This window comes from Thermobia domestica, chromosome 2, assembly GCF_964235325.1.
Source record: "Thermobia domestica chromosome 2, izTheDome1.hap1.1, whole genome shotgun sequence".
NCBI classification, from domain to species: Eukaryota; Metazoa; Arthropoda; class Insecta; order Zygentoma; family Lepismatidae; genus Thermobia; species Thermobia domestica.
The window spans coordinates 47,836,359-47,854,639 of NC_137455.1; the positions used below are offsets into that span (position 1 = coordinate 47,836,359).

Genomic DNA, 18,281 nt, shown 5'->3' on the forward strand with positions numbered 1-18,281 from the left:
ATTGATCGACATTAGTGTCAAATCCATAGTTTTCACGGTCGCTGAGATCAATGGTGACACTTCCATCAGCGATGACTTGCAAATTCAGCTACTACTGTATGCGGGCCGGGTGTCAGCGGGTGAGGAATACCGAGACAAGTATAAATAGCCCATATTGATTGATACTAGTGTCAAATCCTTAGTTTTCGCGGTCACTGAAATGAATGGTGATACTTCCACAGGTGTTGACTTCCAAATACAGCCCCCATGCGAAGAATGGGTATATTAAGCTAGTATTACAATAAATGGACTGCTTGGATGCCAAGAACTAGTACAGATAAGTACCATCCACTTCTATGAATAGGTACTTTTTAAAAGGATTTTTGTAAACACTAAGTTATAAAACAATGAACTACATACAGTAGTTATGGTTTTGGTTCCCAACATAAAAGAAATATGGATTGTTCATGAGATATTGAACTTCAACTTTCACTCCTGGAAAATTTCAATTTTGGAGTTAGGCCACTTGGCATCAAAGCAGTTCACTGTAAGGTAAATACATTCCGCACATTAGTAACATAGTTGTTCAGGGGCCTTCGATTTCCATCCTCTTAAATGAAAGCTGAATGATTGCTTAATACATGCTGACTATATAGGAGAAATAGTGTATTAAGTTTTCGAGCTTTGGTGCGTAACCGTATTTACACTCTAATATAACTTTAAGTTCACACTCAAATCGAGCTAATTGTTTAATGCATTTCGAAAGCTTTTGTTTTTATGCAGCTCATTAAGGAAAATCTATTTCATAATCGTAACATTTATGTACTAAGAAACTATGAACGTAAAGTGGACTCGACCTAGCCCCGTGGTCGCTGTAACTCAGTGGCACAGTTCTCACCCTTGGTGTGTGAGGACTCTGATTCTGTGTGTGTGTGTGGACTCCGCGGCTAGTGTATGCGTACAGAGTCGGAAGCGGTATGTATTGTTTATACTACTTACAACGTTACCCCCCACATAAAATATAAATTCACCCTTTCTCCCTTCTCTTTTTCGAATACAATGAACCGACTCTTTTGCTGAAGAACGATGCTAAAAGAAAATTGAAACATCTGTGTCTAAACTTTCTTTGAAGCGCAGTCTTTTGTATTCGTAAGGTTTTGCGAGTGTTTTCGAGATAGCCAAATTTTTACCATGGACTCCTGCTGCGAACTGACCGTGAGTAAACACCCGATCTCGCTGTGCTCAATTTCTCTCTCACACGCGAAATGGGTTTGTTGTTTCCAAAACAAATAGGAAGTTACCTTGTGCTTTTGCATTTCTGCACGCACACAGGTACCATTGTTGTTTTAATGATCAGAAGAAATATCAAAACCATCCGATATATATGATACAAAACAGCTAACAGAGGGAGGCAAAGATAAAAGTAGGCCTATACCAAGTTTTCCGCGTGGTACCATTATGGAGAATAAATATTTGATAAAGTCACGTAGATGCGCTTAAACCTATTCCATCTGTCCTTATAATTTTTCTGGTCTCATCAATTTCTCAGGAGAATACGTACAACATATGTCCAAATTCCATATATACTCTTTCTAAACTAATGAGTAAACTCATTAAGAACACCAACTGATATCAATAAACAGGAAAGAAAACAATACTTTATACTTCTATCATTTGGTACACATCTCTATGAAGCACAGCTTGTTTCTTTTTGAAATAGCTCCTTCGTGTCACAGCTGTGGTTAGTTTTGTTTTGTGTTAGGATGAAAGAGAGAAATGCAACATTTGCTTCGAGGTGAAGTTATATATATTATTAAGATGAGCGGTGATAAGCGAGGTTTAACAAAGAGTGCCTTTCGGATGCACAATTTAACGGGTAGTTGCAGTTCGTGTTGAGAATCGAACCAAAGCTATGTAAGACATGTTAATATTGAGCTCTTTTGTGGTAAAAGTGAACTTCAGACACACAAAAGACTTGAAACATCAAGCTAATGTAAAGCAATTGAAAAATAGCCTACCTATCGCTGCATCTTTTCTGTGGCTAGAAACATGCAGTGTGTAGCAACAAGAATCGTGTTAAGGACTTTTTTTTCGAACATAACATTCCCTTCCACACCATAAAAGACAATATAATGTTTGTTAAAAGAAAGTGCACATAATATTTTTAAATTTTGTTTGTGATCCTATCATGCACAATTATAAATAATGCCTTTCATACTACGAGAATGAGTTCAACTATACGTCATGGCCTCTCTAAAGCGGGGCCGCGGTGGCTCAGTGGTAGATCGTTCACCTCTGGTGCTTGGGGACCCTGGTTCGATCCCAGCTCGTACCAAGTGAACTTTGTGGTGGACGAACACCGTGTGCGTGGGTTTCCTAGGGGTTCTTCCGTTCCTTCCACTTTCTTCATTCCACGATTTCACTAATTTCTCATCATCACCCCTTTCCTTTAGCCTAACCGGCATAAGCGTGGGACGTAAAACTCAAAGATTTCACTTCATTTTTTCCCTCGAAAGCGATATCTTTCAAAATTATTTATTGTTAGATATTGTAAATTTACGGTATCTATTTTAGTGGACGGGAAATTTTGCATCTAATCGGATAATTTCATGGCTTCTAACAGGAATTCGCAGTTACGAAATTTGTATCACTGTCTTTTGAAAGGATGCCTAGAAAAAATACTACTAGAAAATAACTGAAAACACAAAATGGATTTGATAGCCAAATTCACGTCATCTTGGTGCGTCATCATTTTTCTTTAAATATTTGTATTTAGTATTAGATTAGAGTTTAGTGTCCCTTTCAGCATCAAGGCTATATGAGACGTGAACTTACAAATTAACGTGGGTTCAGAACCACAGGAGTTCCCATCGGAAATCGAACCTAGGTCTCCCGCACCAAAGACGCGTACGCTAATCATATGGACAAGGGTGTTCGATATTTAGTAATGTGTACATAAAGTTGTGAAATTGCGCTTGTATAATGGAATGCAATTCCTTCTACTGACATAAACCTTCACAATACTTAGCTGGACAAAGTATCTTTAAAAAGAAAATGTCACTCTTTATGTTTCAGTTCCTGGTTCGACTGAAGGATGGAACAAATTGCAATGAGCGTTTTTGGATCCTACTTTGTGTAGTTGATTTATCATAAACTTGGTATTTGATACGGATATGAACTATTACACTTATTTGGTGTTTATTTCTAAATAATAAGTCCTAATACAATTTCATAAAGTTGTAATTCTTCTTTAGTTTGTATCACTTTACACAATGACAAATCCAAAAAGTGTGTTGTATCGGTGCAGTACCAGTTTTTCACGTTTTTCAAAATGTTCCAAAACCCAAAGAATAATCTTTAATTTCTGATATTTTAGTCGTCACAAATTACAATTTTATAATATAGTCAATGTTTATAATTACTGGGCAGTTGGGCGTTTAAACTAATGACATCATAATAAAGTCAAAACCCTAATTTTGAGTTGAATTGATTCTGATTTTAACGTCCCGTTCAGCAGCGAGGCTATGTGAGACGTCGACCTACTGATTAACGTGGAATCCGAACCTCATGAACTCCCACCGGGAATCAAGCCCAGGTTTCCCACGCCAAAGGCAAGTATGCTAACCGTTAGCCACGAAGGAGCTCCACCATAATTTTAGTGGGCGATAAGAAATATCTCGCCAGTGCTTTTACAATAAATAAAATTTTATAAGTATTAAAGAATAGTGGTAAGAGATTTTATAATAGCTCTTTTATTTATGAGATATGAGTATTTTGAAAAAAAAAAAACAACTAAAGAATAGGTTGGCGGAACCACAAAAGACTCGTAAAATAAACTTTCTTATAAATACATACGCACCTTACTCACCTTTTATAATTGCTATGCTTACGTTCTCCATAAAAACAGAAATTCTCTTTTAGTGATACTTTACACAAGATCATGAAGTGGGTTCAAATTTAATTAAAGGCAAAATACAATACAATAATCCACAAATATTGCCTCAAGTGAGTTTAAAGATTTCTAAACACTAGTGCGAAACCGGGCTCTGCCGTTGCGATCGATTTACAGGTCTTGAGACGAAAGTAAGAAGGGACTTACGCACACAGTAAGTAAAAACAATTAATATGCCGGTAACTTTCCCCCAAATGGGTGTATCTTAAAACTAATCTCACATAATTTCGGGCTAGAATTTAATTAGAAAAATAATGGTATCATATTACCCTATTCCCATTTTGAAAACTTGACCTTAATTCAAAATGGTGGATTTCAAGATGGCTGCCATCAAGGTCATATCTACCATACGACTTCCCCCCAGGACTTATATGTATCCACATGGTTTTTCTTCACTTTTCTTCATTAACGCTCCGTTTACAAAGGGTAGTAAGGGACTTCTGTAGTAATCTCTAATAACCACATGACAACTCTTAAAAGTTATTTAAAAAAAATAGAAAACATGCACCATGGCAAAAATTTGTCATCACAAGTAATGATGCATACATGCCTTCTATCAGCAAAAAAAAGTTTCATTGAAATTGGAGCCGGACATTTGAGTGATGTCCCTTGTGGGATGTGATTGAACGTGACGTCAGAACACATCGCCCCCCTTTCCGGAATTTACGGGAATTAGGTGACTGAGTGAGCACATGTGGTGCCAGCTCTCTCCAGCGACCTATCAAGGATCATTGCGTGTATGCCAAGACGTGTCGCCGTTTTTATCCATGCCAAAAGTCGACATACTGACAATTAGGTAGGTAGTAATGATGGTCTGGCTGATGTGTGCGTATATTTTAACTCGTACATTTTGTCTCGACTCGAATTTCGAGACGTCTCGACTCGAATTCGAGTCGAGTCGAGACAGAGACTGTCGAGTCGAGACACGAGTCGAGACAGAAACATATTTTCGAGTCGAGACACGAGTCGAGACAACATTTTCTCGAGACGAGTCGAGACAGGCTTAAATCTCGACTCGACTCGACTCGAATGCATCCCTACAAACAATCATCCTGGATCTGCCCCTGGATGATAGACATTTTAGTAAAATATGCCCTCAATCGCTGAAATAAATTCCTGTCAAGCTTTCGATCGCTGAAATAAATTTCTGTTTACGGCCCTACAAAACTGATGATTTTAGGGAGTGATCAGTTAGTAATGCCTCCCTGGAGCAACGACACTTCCCCAGAAGTCATATCTCCGATAATTCAGAAGTGATTTGTGCATTATCACTTTTCACTCTCAGTGTCTTGAAACGCACCAAAAAGGAACTGTTCTGAAGTATTTACTGGTTCTTCCTCTGACCCCATTTCAATATGGCCAACCTTGGACATATACACATCTGAAATATCACCTTTTATATCAGTGATCCCGAAAACTATCCATTCGACACAAATATAGGATATTTTCGATTCTTTATTCCTGTCACCCTCCCATTGTCAACTCGAAGCCAACCAAGGCTTATTTTGGACTTAAGCAGCATCCACAGTGTCACTTTTCATCTTTGCATATGAATTCGACACTAATTTCGTTCGTACTTGACTACTTTTACATGTCACCTTCACCTCTTGGTAGGGATTTTTTCAGTATCTCGCTCCCACAACTATGGAGAAATTTCAACCAACTAAGTATAATTATAAATTATCATCTAAAGCACAACAGTACGGGTGATCTTTTTCGCAGAGGAATTCGTTAACTACTGTTTCAATATCAATGTATTGGCTTTTTTTGCTGTCCATGCTGAAGATTGCCAAAGGGCTAAACTTCATCTGCACTATTGTGCAATGAATATTGGTTTTAGTGGTTTAATTTACTGAATACTCGCTTAGATGTTGCTCTCGTCACAGAAAAAGTGATATACAGTTATAAAAGAAACATGAAATGAAATATCAAATTTTTACGTCCCACGATTATGCCAACTATGCTAATGGAGAGAGTAATGGTGATAAATAAATGAAATTGTTTAATGAAAAAAGTGGGAGGAAACGGGAGAAACCCGAGGACATTCATGCACACGGTGTTTGTCCATAGTAAAGTTCATTCGGCGTGAGCTGGGATCGAACCAAGGACCCCATGCACCATAGGTAAAGTTATAAAATAATAGGCGTCTAAACAAATACGGAACACTACTATCAATGAGAGTTGTATAAGATTAGATTTTTATTTATTTCATTCTAAGTTGAAATTTCAATCAATCTTGATCTTCATTACTGTTCGAAATCCGGACCAACCAGTATTCCCTACTAGGGTAAAGATTAATTGATCGCCAACAGAAATCCAAAATCCTCTGTATAACCCCACGCTCCATTATTCCATATACACAATTAAGAGTCCAGCGTAACCTACCAGTTAATAAGTTTTCTTCTTCTTATTATTATTTTTAACACCTCAAAAATATAGGCTCATAATTGAACCACTGATTGGAAAAAGGGAATAAGTACATAAAAATATTTTTTCCACTTTTAAGCTTTTCTCACCAATTGCAGTGCTACAATACAAGATTCTTCTTCTTGTCTTAGAGTTTGTCAGTTCTTTTGCTACAATTAATCAGTTATACACGTGTTGAAACAAATACAAATACGCCTCGGGAAGGTTTTTTAGCGTTTCTGAAAACTTAGGTCTGATGTACTTATTCCCTTTTGCTGGAAATAGTTGCTGCAAATAGTTGCTGCAAGGACGTGATAAATCTTTTCGGTAGACTTCACAGTCTATAGCTCCTTCACAACTTCCTTTTCATCTAAGGCTAAGTAGTTACATTTTAGACATTGAGGAAAAAGTGTGAAATTAATTAAAACCCTTCAAAGTGGAGTTACGAATCTTCAATGGACCCCATTTTGATGTTGGCCTCGCTCAACGCACTCCCGTCACTGTTCAGGGTGCACGATGGAGTTTCTCCCTTTTAGGAATACTTTCTAAGACAGTACTAGTTTTTTTTCTTTTACAGCTGTTTCAATTGAGTTGTATTTGCTAGAACTGTCAGTTAAAGGAAACAAAAGATCCTATACTCAAACACAAATCATCTCTCTAGAAGCTCTAATGGAAAACGAAACGAATCGTCGTAAACATGTTACGTTCTTGAAGAGGAAAACAGCAAAACATTGATTGTACAAACGTATAATGGTATCATTTGCTTGCAAATTGAAAACTTATAGAAGTTGATGGCTTGTTAGGTGAGGGGTTAGTGAACAGGATTTTTGTACTGGTGGTCCAGGGTTCGAATCTCGTCCGTTCTTCTTACGTTTTGTTTCTTTAAGCTACACTGAGTTTGTTCATTCCAATTCTTTAAGCTTGAATTAAATCTAATACCAGTTAGTGAATTAAAAGTAGCTAACATTACTTTCAAATACGAGACGTTATTACATGCTTGTCACTAGCTCATAATACTCAACTTTGATATAAACTCTTGCAGCCTTCATTTAACTCATTTCTTGACGTGTTTTGTTACAAAACTCATGAATCGTGGCGAACAAAATTGCTTTACCAGATAATGGTGACTGCTTTGAAACCAAATGACAAGTATGAGAATTAAACGTATCATATCTGTAGTTTGCTGTAGAGAAGAAACCAAATAGCGAACGAAAGGTTTAAGAACAACCACGTTATTAATATAAACTATGCCAAAGATTATTGACTTATATGATTAAAAAGAAAATCGAAAGAAATTTTGAAAGAACGAATAATACTAACTTAGAATTTTGTAACTGGAGGCAAGGAAATCTAATTTAAACATGCTAAAACATACCATTTAGCGCATATAGAGCGTGGATCTGTGCTCAAGGCGCTAGTTAATAATCTGAAGGTTCTCAAGTCGGAACCATGTGTGAATATTTTGTTTAAATTTAGAATTTTTGGTGATCATTAGTCGGCGATGACACACGTTTAATTGTCTTAAGGTATTTGAATATTTTGATCTTTCAATATTTGAATGATCAAATCTTCAATAATAATAATAATAATAATAATAATAATAATAATAATAATAATAATAATAATAATAATAATAATAATAATAATAATAATAATAATAATAATAATAATAATAGTTATTATTATTATTATTATTACTATTATTAGCAAAGTAATTCAATAACACGTTAATATCTTTAATTATTTCTCGATAACTACTCGAACTTAAGACGTCCTCGAATCTAAGTCGCACCCCGATTTCGCTGGGCTAAATTAAAGAAAAATAGTAATATGTTATGGTTTTACTATTACTAAAGTACTCTTTGATATTGGTCATTTTCGATGATTTTATGTATCCCTCTCCCCTCTTGGGGGCACGGTATGACAAAAATTATCCCAGGCCCGAATGTCATGTACGTTGAAAATTTGATCGAAATCTGTTGGATGGTTCAAGAGTTGTTCTATTTATTTTTATATATTAATCTCCCCTTCTCTTATCCTCTCCTATGTTCTACCGTCAAAGTGAAAATATTAAAACAAAAGTTTCTAGGCCCGAACGTCGTCTATGTTGATAATTTGATTAATATCAGTTCGGTGGTTTAAGCGTGATGAAGTCACCAAGACAGCATTTTTATTTTTATTTTTTACATAGTCCCCCCTTCCCCTCCCCTACATTGTGCCGTCAAGGCACAAAATGAAAACATCCCAGGTCCGAACCTTATCTATATTGAATGTTTGATTGATTGGGATCAGTCGGATTGTTCAAGAATTATTACGTTTTATTCATTTTCATATATTTACCCTCCCCTCCTCTTCCGCAAGTTCTAATATCAAAATGAAATAACAAAAAGCTTCCCAGGTTCGAATTTCATCTATGTTCAAAATGTGATTGAGAACGATCGGGTAGTTCAAGAGTTATTCACCACCGAACATTGTCACTTTTATTTTTATATTTATAGCTGTTATGTATCTTCCCCCTCCTCTCCATCCTCTACGTTATTCCGTCAAAATGAAATGGTAAAATCCATCCCTCGCGTTAATCGAGACGGGGACATATAGCCTCATTGCTGACGTCCCCATTAATCCCCCTACTCATACCCTTTAGTGTGTTTAAGTTAGCTTCTTTTTTTGTCTTCAGTTGCAAATTTCTAAGTTATTTTTCTTTGTTTCAAAATTCTCGCATTTCTTGTATGATAATACAAGTTAATAATCTTTGACTTGTTTTATATTAATAATCTGAGTTGTTCTTAAACCTTTGGTTTCCAATTTTGTTTTGTCTCTACACCAAACTACAGATATGACAAATTTAATTCTCATACTTTACATTTGATTTCAAAGCGGTCGCCATGAACTGCTTAAAAGCACTTTTTCCTTCACGAAATACCCAGCAGAGGGCGTACGATATTGTCTACAGCAATGAGAGGAAACTCCGCCTTGTTACGTGACGTCACATGAAGCACGTTCCGTTCAAACACCTAAGCAAAGCTATCATTTTGCTTCTGGTGTGAAAATGGCTCACTACGAAGCTTCTGTTAAAAGCAGCGTGATTGCTTTAATTGAGCATGCAGGCATGAACTATAGCGAGGCAGGCGCGAGATATGGCGTTAACCGTGCTACAGCACGGAGGTGGTGGAGGAGATATCAGGAAACAGGAGATGTAAGACATAAAAGAGGAAGTGGGCGACAAAGAGTTTCCTCTGCCGAAGAAGACCAGAGTGTAATTGCCCAATGCCGTGAGCACCCTTTCATGTCTGCCCGACAGTTACGAGAGGAAACCAATTTCCCAGGCGATGTTACCACTGTCCGTCGTAGACTCAAAGCCTTTGGTTTGAGATCATACAGGGCAGCTGTTAAGGAGCGACTAACAGAAGACCACATGGTTGACCGTCTGGCGTTTGCACAGTTAAATATTGCACGTGTGTGGGACGAGGTCGTTTTCACAGACGAAAAAATATTTTCCAGTGCAAACTTCGGGCCGAAGCGTGTTTACCGCCCCCCTGGAAAAAGGTATGCCTCTGAATACGTTTCCCGTTCTGGTCGAATGGGATACGTAACTGTCCACTGTTGGGCATGGATATGCAAGGCTGCAAATTTCGGAGGAATCTACAGGATTCCTGATCGCCTAAACGCCCACAAGTATGTGGAACATCTGGATGAAACGCTTCCGGAAATAAAAGCTCATGTAGGTGACGGCATATTATATTTGCAACAGGACAATAGCTCGATACATAATTCAAATGTGGTTCAGACATGGTTGCAGAGGCAACCTGATGTCGAAATAGTTGACTGGGTTCCTCATGGAGCAGATCTGAACTCTATTGAAAATATGTGGGCCTCTGTTGCAAGAACATTGCGGGAAACCTGGTCGAATAATCCTCCACGAACATCTAATGATCTTTGGGAGCGTGTTGAAGATGCGTGGTCGATCTGTTGCACCCAACGCTATATCTCTCGCCTGGTGGATTCAATGCCACGGCGTATGGCAGCTGTAATCGAGTCCCAAGGGGACTATACACACTATTAATAAATGCTCGCCCACAACACCATCAGCCCTCTCGAGGGCTATCTAATTCGACCCACTTATTAACAAACTTTTATGAAATACATTACGCGACACCAGTGAATGTGTCTCAGTATGTTCTGCATTAATAAAGAGGCTAACGTGCGAGACTTGGTGGCCAGGGGTATCATCACCAGGGACCCCTACTTTTTATCACCAGGGATATTTGCAATACGCCTTCTGCTATGTCCGCCTTCGTACGGTCTATTATATGACACATAATGTGGACCGCCATAAGTTTTTACTTAGCAAACAATTTATAAATATATGAACAAATACCTAGGTATATTAGAGTAACAATGGAATATAGTACTTTCGTCCGACTGACGTCGCTCTGCAAATGTTCATTGTATTATACCGGAAGATGAATTAAATAAAGACTGGAAAATTTGATATAAAATTTGATACGTAATAAGTTAAAGACAAAATATGTAATTATAATCTCATATTTGAAAATAATTTCGACTATAATTAATTCTCTACCTGCTTTCATAAATAATCCAAACCAAACTGCGAGGTTTGGAATGCACAAACTAAGTGTAGCTAAGAGAAAAAAGTAACAAGAAGAGCAGAGATTCGAACCCACGACCACCAGCGTAAGAATTCCTTTTACTAACCCTTCATCTATCAAACCATGACGTGAACATGACTTTTGTAAGTTATAATTTTTTTTATCCAAGAAACACCATTAAGCGTATGTGCAACTACTGCTTTGCTCTTTTTCTCTTCAAAAGCGTAGCATGTTTAGGACGATTCGTTTCGTTTTCCATTAGAGTTTCGAAAGAGATTATTTGTGTTTGAGTGTAGGATCTTTAGTTTCCTTTAACCAACACTTCTAGCAAATACAACTTAATTCACACAGCAGTTAAAAAAAACTCGTACTGCCTTAGAAAGTATTCCTAAAAGCAGAAGCTGCATCATGCATCCTGAACAGTGACGTAACTAACGGCAGTGCGTTGAGGGAGCCCAGAGTAAAACGGGGCCCATTGAAAATTCGTAATTCCACTATTTTTCCTCGATGTCTAAAATGAGACTACTTTAGCCTTACATGAAAAAGAAGCTGTGGAGGGGACTGCGAAGTCTACTGCAAAGATTTATCACGTCCTTGCAGCAACAACTTTAAGTTTTCGAACAGTAATGAAGAACAAGATTGATTGAAATTTCAACTTAGAATGAAATAAATAAAAATTTAATCTTATTCAACTCTCATTGATAGTAGTGTTCCGTATTTGTTTAGACGCCTATTATTTTATAACTTTACCTATGGTGCATGGGGTCCTTGGTTCGATCCCAGCTCACGCCGAATGAACTTTACTATGGACAAACACCGTGTGCATGAGTGTCCTCGGGTTTCTCCCGTTTCCTCCCACTTTCTTCATTAAACAATTTCATTTATTTCTCACCATTACTCTCTCCATTAGCATAGTCGGCATAATCGTGGGATGTAAAAATTTGATATTTCATTTCATTTTTCTTTTATAATTGTATATCACTTTTTCTGTGACGAGAGCAACATCTAAGCGAGAATCGAAAATATTCTATATTTGTGTCAAATGGATAGTTTTCGGGATCACTGACATAAAAGGTGATATTTCAGATGTGTATATGTCCAAGGTTGGCCATATTGAAATAGGGTCATAGGGAGAACCAGTAAATACTTCAGAACAGTTCCTTTTTGGTGCGTTTCAAGACACTGAGAGTGAAAAGTGATAATGCACAAATCACATTCTGAATTATCGGAGATATGACTTCTGGGGAAGTGTCGTTGCTCCAGGGAGGCATTACTAACTGATCACTCCCTAAAATCATCAGTTTTGCAGGGCCGTAAACAGAAATTTATTTCAGCGATCGAAAGCTTGACAGGAATTTATTTCAGCGATTGAGGGCATATTGTACTAAAATGTCTATCATCCAGGGGCAGATCCAGGATGATTGTTTGGGAGGGGCGGTCGTTCGAAGTCAAATCAAGGTAAGAGCGGATTGCAAAAAAAGAAAAGAAAAAAGAAAGAAAGAAAAGAAAAGAAAGAAAAGAAAAAATAGAAAATGAGAAAGAGCTCTTCTGTAGAATTAACTTTCTTAAGAAAGTAAGGCCTATCTACTTTAGGTTTTAATTTACGTTTATAATACAAAGATGAAAAATACTTAGGATATGTTTTATTTTTAAAATAAAAAGTATAAAAAGTTCCCTATTCTGGGGGATGCGATCACCCCAAACACACTCCCCTGGATCCGCCCCTGCTATCACCATCTATAAAATTAGATATATATATACAAACAAAAAAGTAGTGATTTCGTGGGGGCAAAAGTTCTGGATTGCCAAGGCCTGCATCCTGTGTATGTCCCTGTTGCTCTGAATTGTCAAAAGCTCCTCTTCAAAGGTAAGACATAAAATGTAAATAATAAACGTGTAACAGAATACAATATAAATAGAAAATATAATTAAGAAATAGAAAATAATTATAAAATAAATTTGAAGGACAATTTAAAAAGAATCAATAATACTTGAAAGTAAAATATACTTTTAAAACAATTTTGCATTTATGCAGGGCTACAAACAAGTGATGAGTGTCATGTAAATTTAGTAACAAATATAATATTGGAAAATTATTTCGAATTAAACTAGCTGTGACTACATTACTTCAAACTTAAACTTGTGGAATATACAGTATGAGCGTAGCTCAAATCAAATAATCAATAAGAATGGTCTTGATTGGAAGCTCGGACCATCCACGTAAAAGTAACTTACATTAACCATTCACCTAACAGACAATGACACACAGGGCTTGGCACTACTTTATCAGATGGTTCTATCAAATGTAACTTAATTAAAACAATAGTAACAAATTTTAAAGCTTTAAAAAGTGTCCTGAAGAAGAGGAAGTTCATTTTGCACATTGTAACTAAGTTACAAGAGGTTTACGTCCTAACTGAACGGTGCATCCACCGAGTCAACTTTTGGAATATCCCCTTAAGGTAGCTTTCAACGCAGCTAAGGGAAACGTATGTGAACCAATAATAGAATTCTCCGTAACAGAATGGATAAAGTCATGGTTCGATGACCACAAGGTTCGTGGTTCGAAACCCGTCGCCGAAATCAGATTTTTAAAAATCTTAATTCCTCAGTTCTGAAAATCTTTCTCTCCTTTCGTAATCATCTGATGCTCTAAAAAGAGTTCTCCACATTAATTCGACAACTGCCTAATGTGATCCTCGCAGTTCGAAAACTTCCCTTCTTATCTTTCACAAAATCAGAATTTTCGTCATAATACGAATGCTGTCCGATCATTTTTTCCCCAATTCTAAATCTGTGTATACAAATCATCCCTCTCTGTCTCCATACTTGAATCCCTCCCTCTCTCTCTCTCTCTCTCTCTCTCACTGTCACCCAGGAAGTCATATAGCTTGAGATCAAACCTTCGACTCTTGAAACCAAATGTAAGCTCTTTAGCAATGTGCTATCGTAACTCTATAGGTTTGTTGTTAAAACCAGTGTCTTTTAGACTTTATTCTGGGGGGGGGGAGAGAAAGGAAGAGATTCTCCGGCGACATAAGATTTTCACTTTTTATTAGTGTATTACTATACATTTGATCAAAAAATACGTATTTATGAAGCTCAAGAGAGGGGGAATTACACCCTCCTGTCCTGTCCAAATGACGCCCCTGAAACATTTTCTTGCACTTACTGAAAAGAAATTCAATGAATCATTGAATAAAACTCGTTTCTGTCCGTAGATATTTTAGAGCTCTTGGCAATTTCCATAGATTTCTTAGGGAGCATCGTACTAGCTTGCACTCTTTAAAGAAAGAAAAGAATGAAACTAAAGATATTTATGAAGCTCTGGGAAGATTGTGTGACTTTCCTTTAATTTAAGCTCTTAAAAATATTTCAGAACAAACGAATGGAAAAGACTGTTTTAAAGCTATAACGTTGTAAAGTTGATTCCTGTTTCTTTTTCAGCTGAATGGAAAGAGTGCACTACGTCACATACACTGCTTTAGACAAGGAGAGGTGGAGGACGGAGAGGAGTTGGAATAAATACTAGAAGCAACTAATCGATTGATAGAATGCATAAGAAAACTGGGCAAGAGTTTGTTATTCATTTGGACTTAGAATTTTTGTAACAAATTTTATGTCGCGGACTGTACCTCTACTAGATATTTGAACTGGCGCCCTCTAAGGTGATTGTTCAAGGAACAGAGCAGGTGATAATCGGACGGTTCAATGTCCGGGGAGTATGGCGGATGCAATAGTCTTTCCCATCCAAGGCGTAGAACGGTGTTACAAATCATCATGGTGTTGCAAATCATCACCTAGCACCGTGAGGCTTAGCGTTGCCCTGTAACAGGAAGACCTCTTTACGATTCAGAAGTGCTCGCTCTAGAGTTTTGAGTTTTTCTTGAACACGACTCAATTGCTGGCAGTACACAGTTCCATTGATGCTCTGACGAGCTGGTAGCGTGATGTTCCCGATGCACGATGCCGCGAACAATCCACCAAACACACAGGAGGACCTTCTTCTGATGCAGTGTTGGTTTCGGGTGTTTTGGAACCGGTTCATGGGATGCTAACCAATGATGACGGCGCTGTGGAGCTTAGTACATAACCCACTTCTCATCACATGTCAACACTCTGTCCAGAAATCACTCATTCCTCAGAGGAGACAGCAAAGAAACATAGGTGTCTGCTCGCGTTGGCTTCTGACCCGAAGTGAAATCATGTGGGACCAATCGACCAAACTTGTAGTGCTTTCCAAGTTGACTTGAGTTGAATTGATTTTAGTCTAGCGTTCCTTTCAGCAATGAGGCTATATGAGACGTGGACCTACTGATTAACGTGGAATCCGGACCACATGAGCTCCCGCCGAGAATCGAACCCGGGTCTCCCACGCCAAAGACGCGCACGCTAACCGCTTAGCCATGAGAGAGTTCTGCTTTCCAAATTGGTGGACGTGCTACCGAATGGTTTCTCCACTCACACTGAATTGTAGTCGTAGTTCCTCACATGTCTGGCCACTGTTCGTCTCAATTGCTGCCTGAAGGTCTTCATTTTGTACATGTGTTGGTCTTCCGACACGTGGTGCGCCTTCGAGTGTTTCGTCACCCTCCTTGTTAACCCACCGCTGCACTGTCCGCGTAGTTACGACACCCTTACCAAAGTCCTGGCATATCTTTTGCCCCGCTAGCGACGTTTAAACTCCTACAGCATACACGCCCTTGTGACGCTCTGTGGAGGTCCCATGTTCACTCTGTCTTTACGCAAGTTCACGGTGTAACTGAATTGTCACAACCAGGTAGTACGTTGGATAAGCCCACACTAAGAACTGACCTTCGCCTTATCTCCATTCGCATTCAATTCACAGTATGAGGGCCAATATAACACAAACCTCTACAAAAAGCGACGGAACTTTCTTGGTTACCTTTATACTTCATTTATCCCTTATGAAGCTACTGCTGTAATAAATTAATCACGTTCGTTTGAACAGAAACATGTCATCAGACTATACTTTCCCACTGAAATCATATTTAAAATATCGTAAGAATCTATAATTTGTCATTTTAAAAATTCGCTATTTTTAAAGAAAGAATTTAAAGAAATATCAAATTATTATTATTATTATTATTATTATTATTATTATTATTATTATTATTATTATTATTATTATTATTATTATTTAAACCGAAATTATTCAGTAATTTTCTTACTTGTTCGAAGTAATTAATATATTTCATCTTCTAGTAAAATTGAGCAAGAAATATTTATCATAGAGAAATTACTCATTTTTAACTGAATATTATTAAATAAAAGACTAGTTTTTCAGAAATATTTTCTATACTTCTTTTCAGAGTGCGTCTTTCGAAGCGACACAAACAATCAGGCTCGCAACCTCCGAATACTCGAATGTACGTGAAATATCGGCAGTTTACGAGGAGTGAACTTGACATTCAGAACTACAGACAACGGCAATTGAAGCCACTTGCAGAGGAGGAAGCGAACAGCGATAAAGAAGATAGTAATAATAACGACAATAGTGGTATTGCTAACGCAAGAATCTTAGTCAAGACAAATCTGAAGAGCGAGAATCAACAATTTACGAGTGATTCAGTAGACAACCAAAATAATGTAGAGAAGGACTTTGGAATGCTGGGAGGAACTGAAAGAGTTAATGACAGCGATGTCGTAAATAATCAAACAAAGAAAGGTACAAGGAAGTATCGTAGAAGAAGCACATCAAAAAAGTTGGGCAAGAAGAAGAAAAGTAAATCGAAATGACTGGAAAATAATGGAGGCAATATTTCTTGCCAATTTATGTCTATGTCCAAGTGAAATCAGTTGGATGAAATAAGATCTTTATTGACAACTTTAGCAAAAGCACTCACTGTTGAGCTGTATATTTAATTGAATCACGATACACATAAGTCAATTTGCACCCTAAGATTTCATTGAACCATTTTCTGTTTTACAAGGAAGCTTTTCAACTAAAATTTGATGCTTTATACTAAGAACAAACTCACTTTCAAACGAAGTAAAAATCAAAGTTTTGTAAGTAAGCTTGTTCACGTCCCATAGCACTTGGAAATGTTCATGCTTATATTTTGAACTTAGAGTCAAAAGTTTATATCTGTCGGAAATATTAGTAACGTTTTCACCAAATATGAAAAAAAAGTTACTATAATAACTTAATGTGTAATTCAAATTATTCTATCATATACATAAATAAATAAAAATAGTAATAAGAAATCTGCACCTAATTATATCCTATTTTAGGATGATTTTTGAAGTCAACAGTTTTATAAAAATTAATTAATTTAATGTTGATTACAACTTCGAAATCAAAATATGTCATATCAAAATGATTTACAAATTTTGACCAAATCAAATATCTTGCAAAATACGTGTTACTGTACACAGTGTATTCCTAACAGTCAATTATTTTATTTGTAGGAAACAATTGACACATTTTAGAGATCCATACTACGAAACAAGCATTGTCCAACAATTTTGTAAGCAAAAGTAGTCAGTTTACATTTTATCCTTTTATTCTTTATAAAATTGTTATTTATTATATAATTTATAAATTACGTTAATGGAGTTGATAACAAGTAACATACTACGTTGTTGTGAGTTTCATTTGTTTATGATCCTGTGATATAGATATTATTAAAACTGTTGCTATTAATTTAAGTTAAACTTGCTTCTTTAACTCTTGTACATATTAGAAACAACTCAAATTTATGCCAAAAAAAGTCTAATCCTTACCTTTCAATATTCGTCAATATAAGCTTAAAAACAAAATGAAATTGTCAAATCCGATGGTATTGAATATAAATTATTTCAGTTTTGTAATATCTTACAAACTAACATATTTAATATAGTACTATAAAGATATGTAAACGAGCAAGTGATGCATTTTATTAAAGTTACTTATATATACTATTTGTGATGCTATAAACATCATCTTTCTTAGGAATTATTTATAAGGGTTTGCTTTTGTATTTTTAATATTAACTATGGTTACATATGTTGTAAGAAATTTAATTTAAAAAAAAATTAATAGAACGTGAAGTTGTGTGCGTTCTTACTGTATTCACATTCAAAATCAAACGATTTTCGAACTTAATCTTGTGTCGTTCTTTCGAGTTCATTATAATAAAAATAATTACTTTTTTCCATTACTTTCGTTTATTAATTCGTTCATTACTTTCCATTACTTGGTTATTACTTTCGTTTATAAAATTAGATATTTTAACCACAGTTTTTGTCTTGTTTCAAAGTAAATAACCAAGCTTCTATGCTTTTGACAATGATATTTTATGATACAGGGTGATTATAAATGAGTCATCAGA

General features: G+C 36.5%; 1 protein-coding gene across 1 annotated transcript in view; it reads left to right on the forward strand.

Moving 5' to 3' along the window:
• The window catches only part of LOC145671728 (RNA polymerase II-associated factor 1 homolog), a 72,966-nt gene extending 54,952 nt beyond the window's left edge, over window positions 1-18,014 (forward strand). Inside the window, exon 8 of the mRNA XM_081740934.1 lies at window positions 16,281-18,014. Within this exon, the coding sequence (XP_081597060.1) occupies window positions 16,281-16,707 (427 nt within the window). The 3' untranslated portion in view covers window positions 16,708-18,014. The remainder of the gene's footprint in view (window positions 1-16,280) is intronic.
• The last annotated feature ends 267 nt before the right edge of the window (window positions 18,015-18,281 follow it).